The 6,524-nt window shown below is 36.4% G+C and overlaps 1 protein-coding gene across 7 annotated transcripts; it reads left to right on the top strand.

Annotated features, from left to right (window-relative positions):
- Positions 1-5,542, top strand: LOC114827535 (phosphoglycerate mutase-like protein 1). Of its 7 annotated transcripts, none has more exons than XM_029109524.2 (10): positions 1-292; positions 1,471-1,538; positions 2,127-2,234; positions 2,387-2,466; positions 3,576-3,738; positions 4,258-4,332; positions 4,495-4,583; positions 4,821-4,940; positions 5,057-5,101; positions 5,173-5,542. In XM_029109524.2, exons 2-10 carry the CDS (start codon positions 1,479-1,481, stop codon positions 5,288-5,290), a joined length of 858 nt encoding a protein of 285 aa, XP_028965357.1. In that variant the 5' UTR covers positions 1-292; positions 1,471-1,478; the 3' UTR covers positions 5,291-5,542. The 7 variants fall into 7 exon arrangements, with proteins under 7 accessions (XP_028965357.1, XP_028965356.1, XP_028965359.1 ...); XM_029109523.2 differs by having other exon boundaries at positions 50-276; XM_070805887.1 differs by having other exon boundaries at positions 91-276; positions 2,127-2,305.
- Positions 5,543-6,524: the final 982 nt, after the last annotated feature.

The raw sequence follows: 6,524 nt of genomic DNA, 5'->3' as shown, positions 1-6,524 counted from the left end.
AAATAAGAATTAAAAAAAATGGAAAAAAAAAAGAGGCTCCTGTTTTACAGTCTACAATATACAAGAGAGATGAAACCGTGTCCAAAAGTTAAGGAAAAATTGGGAGGTGCAGACAGAGTCGCGGACAGTAAGTCTCTCACTTGGAGTAGAGACAGTAGAAAGCAGGATTCTGATCCCACTCTTACAGATATCACCATCACTGCTCCTGCTCTTTAAGTCCTCTCTTCCCCCACTGCCCAGATATCACCATCCTTCTGCAGTTTGCTTATCTTCTCTGTCTGTCCCTGCCCTAGTAAACTCTCCCATCTCCAAACTATTCTCGTATTCATAGCATATATTTTTAATTTCTTAACTTGCAATTTGTTTTTGGTGAATTCTTTAACATGGGTTTGTTTTAATTTCCCAGATTACTTTATGATTTGGATAATAGTATCTTAGATGGTTGTTTGATATCTTTGATTTATGAATTTGGATGGTAAGATCCTGGCTTTATTAGAATTACATCATCAAATTCTCCAATCCAAACTGCATGAATGATTTTGGTTTTGGATCATCTCATTGGTGAATGGTGATCTGTCCCCAAACTTTTTTGGCCTGAAGTAACTGGGTTGAAGTTGAACTGTTAAATTTGCTTTCTTTTTTCTATTTCTGGTTGAAATCCACTGCTCGCGAAGTGAGAGATAGTGATTGCTGTTGGTTTTTCCAGAGATCCTTTCTCATTTGTTTTATTTTCAATTGTTTTTAACCCAATTTATAGTTTTTCGAGTGCTCAATGTGAGAGCCAAGGCTTTTAAGGTTGATAGTAAGTGGAGATAAAATCACTCTAGAGGCAGACAAAATTACAGTTTCGAAGTTTTCGCATAAAATCTGTGTATGACAATGGACTGAGTTCTCGATGATAGTTGTGATTTGTACTTTCAATGGTGATAGCACCCGATGCTTGACAATGTACAGTATTAGTTCATGACATTTGATAAAATGCACTTTGGTTGGTGCTACTACCTGATTCTTGACAATTCACTGTTCTATAGCACTTCACTTCCATAACTCCGCTTGTACTGTGACAGGCTTCTGTTGTAGGTAATTTACTCCTAGGAAGAATATGTCCTAGTAACTACAATTTTTTCCCCAAAGTCTTCACTAGTGTTTCAATCGAAAACCAATGATTTTGAAAAGAGTTAATAGTTCTTGGAGATTTGGGTTCTGCAACAAATGATGATTTTGAAACAGTAACATGCCATGTTATTAAATTTTTTACTGTAATGGCTGATTGTAAGATCTATGAAATTTGTGGTCGAACTTCTCATGGGCTAAAGCTACAAACGCACATGAATCTCTTCTTTAACATGTGATTTTCATCATTGCCAAGCTTCAAATTCTTGAGCTACAGCTATATACTTATGTCTATAATTTTCACCAAATACTGGATCGAAGTCCTTATTTTGATTGTACTCTCATTCTATGGTTAAGCTGCATATATGGAGAATGGTTCAGGTCCAAGTTTGTTTCCGCTGCACCGATGCAAAACTCTTCACCTGGTTGGTACCGACTTTGATTTTGGATTTGCATACAGTTTGTTGTAGATTTGAAGCCGTACTTTTCTTTGGTTTGAGTGTTGAGAGTGAATCCCACATTGATGGGAGGAGGGGCCTTGCATGGGCTTATAACTAAGTTGGGCTACTCCCCATATTGCCAATTGGTTTTATGGTGGAACCTCAACTTTCTTCATGGTATAAGAGCAGGTTGTCTCACGTGTGAAGCCAAACGGCCACACGTCTTCCATGTCACCCCGTTGTGTTGTCCATGTGTTAGGCTTGAAATTTCACCACACGTGAGGGGCGTGTTGAGAGTGCACATTGATGGGAGGAGCGCTCCATGTCACCCAGTTGTGTTGTCCACGTGTTAGGCTTGAAATTTCGCCACACGTGAGGGGGCGTGTATCCCACATTGATGGGAGGAGGGGCCTTGCATGGGCTTATAAGTAAGTTGGGCTACTCCCCATATTACCAATTGGTTTTATGGTGGAACCTCAACTTTCTTCGTTAGGACATTCAAGATTATCTTCCTTCTGGTCTTTTTGTCTCGCGAAATCATTGCATTGTGGTCTTACAAATCCGTTCATCCAGGTGAGGCATGGACAAGGAATCCACAATGTAGAAGGAGCTAAGAACTACAAAGCATACATGAAACCTGAATATTTTGATGCACAACTTACTCCACTAGGCTGGCAGCAGGTGGGAAGAAAATCATGGACTTTTTCTTCTACAGATGCTATGTTACGAAAACTTCGAGAACTACAAAGCCTGTAACGATATTTTCCTACTACAAACAAAAGACATTGTCATCAAAGATAATTTTATGAATTGTTTTGTTGCTATGGTGGCAGGTTGATAATTTGCGTAAGCATGTTCATGAATGTGGGCTTTCCAAGAGGATTGAGTTGGTCATCACATCTCCTTTGCTAAGGTACTTATGCCATAGTTGTGGAATCTAGCCTACCTCTCTGTCTTTTTGTTTCCTGGATAGTGTTTTTTATTCATCTCTCTATATTTTGTTGAAATATTTTCAGCTTGAAAGGTTGAGTGCAACAAACAAAATCATTGTAGAAAAGGATCCGTTTCGTGAATCGGCTCGTGGAAAAATAATTGAAAAACTATAAGGGAGTAATCTGGTTAGTTGGACTAAGTTGTATGTATACAGGAGCTTGAGAGGAGAGATGAAACGAAAAGGTTGGGTTGTACTTGTATTCAAGAATCTTGGTCTTAACAGTAGTTTTTAGAGTAAAAAATATGGTAATTTGAGGGGTCATTTGGATATTAAACTGTAATTTCTTCTGTCGAGATTTTTGTTTATTAGGTTTTTGGTTAGCATATAGAAACAATTTCGAAGTTGTATAACATAACTATTTCTTTTCAGAGAAATTTTTGGCGTTTGATTTCGGGACATGGGTATTATATTCTTACTATGACATGAATAGACACTGGTAGTCAGTGACAGCAACTCCCAGAGTTCTTGGTACAAGATGACAAACAACGACGACAACAACAAAGCCTTTTCCCACTAAGTGGGGTCGGCTATATGAATCCTAGAGCTCCATTGTGCTCGGTTCTCTGTCATGTCTTCCGTTAGATCCAAGTACTCTAAGTCTTTTCTTAGAGTCTCTTCCAAAGTCCTTGATGGTCTTCCTCTACCCCTTTGGTACAAGATGACAGAAGTAGGAAAATAACTTCTTTTATTTATGATTCGGAATTCAGAGTACATGATAACTAGTACTTAGGGTTGTAGAGGTTATCGCATGGAGCCTTTTCTTAGTTATTTTATGTTGAAAAGATGATATAATTTGAGCCAAATCTTAAATTATCTTTTCTTCCAAGCTACTGAAAAGAAAAGAAATATATTACACTTGTTTCATTGTAATTAAGCTTGGTTTTTCTGGAACTTTCTTTGTTAATGCAATAGCCAAGTTACAATTGATGAACTTGCTTAATCTGATCCGGAAGATTCTTCCTCTCTGGAGGAACATTTCCATTTTTAGATTCTGTTACGCTGTAATTAAAGTTGATTTGACTGAATAGGACTCTGCAAACGGCTGTTGGAGTATTTGGAGGCGAGGGTTACAAGGATGGAATGGACGTGCTGCCTCTAATGGTGGAAAATGCAGGAAATAGTGAACGCTCTTCAATTTCAAGTCTCAACTGCCCGCCAATCATTGCAGTAGAGCTTTGTCGAGAACATTTGGTATGTATAATATTAAGAACCAAAATGTTTTGACATCTTTGATGTTATTTTTTATTTGAACTGAACTTGAGTGAATCCTCAATTAAAAGGGCGACCCCAAGCCTACAAGGCTCCTTGCTTTGCAAGGGTCGGGGGAGGAATGTCTATCCTCAATTAAAGGGGTGAATCCTCAATTATTGCACATTATTAACCTAGTGGCTATCTCCAATATCTATGGAAGAAAGCTAAGTTTTCTAAGGCAGGTTTGTTTATTTGATTTGTCCCTTGATAGTTACATTGCTGTGATGTAGTGTGCGTTAACTTGGCTTGTCTTTGCCAAGTATTTTTTAATGTCATAATTTTTCTTATCAATTTGATAAGAATAGATGCCAGAAAAACTTTTTGCATTTATTTCTGTATGTTAAACTATAAATTGTTAGAACTCATAGTGAACTTGGTTCTTAGTAGCGTTGGTGCATAGTCTTGATGTTATATTGATGCTCAGGGCTTTAAATTTGTGTTGTAAATTTCTGGTTGCAGGGCGTTCATCCGTGTGATAGCAGGAGGAATATCAGCAACTATCAGTTTCTATTTCCTGCTCTTAATTTTTCTCTGGCAAGTAGTTGGATAGATAACAATAACTGGGGGAGGAATTTGTGGTTATAAGTTACTTTATGGTGCTTTTCATCTTTTGGTGGCTGTACATTTGGACGTTATAATATTTTTCAATATCTTTGTTATCAATATGCGTATGCTTATGGTCTTTATATTTTACAGATAGAAACTGATGAGGATGTATTGTGGGAGGCCGATGTGAGGGAGACGACAGAGGAAGTTGCAGCTAGGGGAATGAAATTCATGAACTGGTATCTTATCTTATAACCATCAGAAGCAAGAAGCTCATCATATGGAGCACATGCTCCGTTGGTGTTGCTATATTTTGTCGCTTCCACAAAATTTTGAGTTTTAAAGTTTATCAGCCCATTTGAGGTTCATCCTCCATAAGATCGATACAATTTTTTATTGCTTGTTTTCTTGTGTCGTCAAACTTATACAGGTTTGAATTGATATGCGTTTGGCGCCTTCTTCTTGTCACTTCACAGGTTGTGGACAAGGAAAGAGAAAGAAATAGCGATTGTTACTCATAACGGGTTCTTGTTTCACACGCTAAATGCACTAGGAAATGATTGTCATCCTTCGATGAAAAAAGAAATGTCCACACAGTAAGTGCACTCTATACAAGAATCACAAGCTTAGTAGATGTTTCAATACTACTAAAGTTAAGCACTTATTTTCACAATTATCATGTCAACATTCGTATTCTTTTATGTCCTTGCAGCTTTGCAAATTGCGAACTTCGCTCCATGATCATTGTTGACAGAAGGTGAGTTTGTGATTTACGCAAGGGATTCCTTCTGTGTGATTAGGATTCTTATATTTCTGTTTGTTCCCCAGTATGACAGGGTCCGATTTATCAACAACTGATTATCCAGGAAAGATTCCTCCGGGGCCGGATCTCCCTAGTGATGTTGCTGATGAAAAGAAGCGTGAGAAAGAAAAGGACCGAACTTAGCGTAAATAGCAATAGAGAAAGGAAGCTGCCAGAAGTTGTGAACAAATTTGGATATTGTCCATGAAAAAGATCGCAGCACAGGGTTGCGTTGTATGAGACCTGTATGGTTGATGCTGGGAAATGGTTATTTCAAGTACAAACAGCAGTATACTGTAATCGGTATCAGCGTATTCGTCTTTGAACTATCTCAGCATTTGCTCATTTTATAGACAAAATTGTTCTACACTTCTGTAGTATGATTGCCAAACCAAATTCTCTCTTTTCACACTCCTTTTTACCTCCCACATGCCCTTGTTAATTTTTGTCTATCGATATTCTTCAATTTGTTCGATCTGATTGTCAGAAATTGAGAAAGTTGTGAGAGAAGTAAAAATAGGTGTCTGGGTAGCATCACCCAAAATTAATTACCAAGTTTTAATTTGAAAAGCCAATTTCTCACCCTGAACAGGTAATGTGAAAGTCCAAATCATTTCAAAGTGATTTGTATTGCTTTGTTGTACTTTGAACACACGTAACAACTTTCATGCAAATGCAATGTTAAAATTCAATTTATTTTTATTTCTTTAAATTGAAAACTAAAAGCAATTATCAAACAAATTTTATGTTTTAAGCTTTCAGTTTAAAAACTAAAAGTAACTACTAAACAAATTTTAAGCTTTCAATAAAATGAAATAGTTATCAAATGATGTTTAAATATATTTTGTTCAATTTCGTTTATGCGATGCGCCTTGTAACATGACCTTTTGTGGAAATCATGAAAAGGTTAGTTTGTATTCAACACCATTGAGGTTCTTGAAGTACTTAACTTTTGTTTTGGTTTTATTTTTTATTTTTTTATTTTTATTTTTATTTTTATTTTTATTTTTTTTAACATACAATAGTATCTACACTAATGATATTTTGTGCGCTTGAAAGAAATTTCCTTTCCCTCTTCCCACGTTCAAATCATGGAGAACTTAGATAAGAATTGGACTTCATTTCTCAAATGGAGCTGAGCTTAATTGTACTTCCAAATGAGCTTTTGGTGTTTCTTTTAAAAAACACTTAAAATGTTTTTGGAATTCAAAATCAATTTCATAAAAAATGCTTCCAGTCATTTTAAAAACACTTACAAACGAGCCATTGATAGTTCTCTTCAAGCTTTCAAAGTTTTCCCTTATCTAATCAGTGACCGGAGAATTTTGAGGTTAAATACCTATATTAGATTATTTTTTTTTTTTAACAAAACCTATTT

The sequence above is a fragment of the Malus domestica genome, chromosome 10 (assembly GCF_042453785.1).
Source record: "Malus domestica chromosome 10, GDT2T_hap1".
Lineage (NCBI taxonomy): Eukaryota > Viridiplantae > Streptophyta > Magnoliopsida > Rosales > Rosaceae > Malus > Malus domestica.
The sequence above is the reverse complement of the archived record's forward strand: the minus strand, read 5'-3'. Positions and strand labels throughout refer to the sequence as shown.

Excerpts from the sequence above, each read along its gene's own strand:
- LOC114827535 (XM_029109524.2), top strand. The coding sequence starts at position 1,479 with ATGGAGAATGGTTCAGGTCCAAGTTTGTTTCCGCTGCACCGATGCAAA. Across the intron at positions 2,467-3,575 it reads ATCACATCTCCTTTGCTAAG|GACTCTGCAAACGGCTGTTG; the intron begins GTACTTATGCCA and ends TTGACTGAATAG. Across the intron at positions 3,739-4,257 it reads AGCTTTGTCGAGAACATTTG|GGCGTTCATCCGTGTGATAG; the intron begins GTATGTATAATA and ends TTCTGGTTGCAG.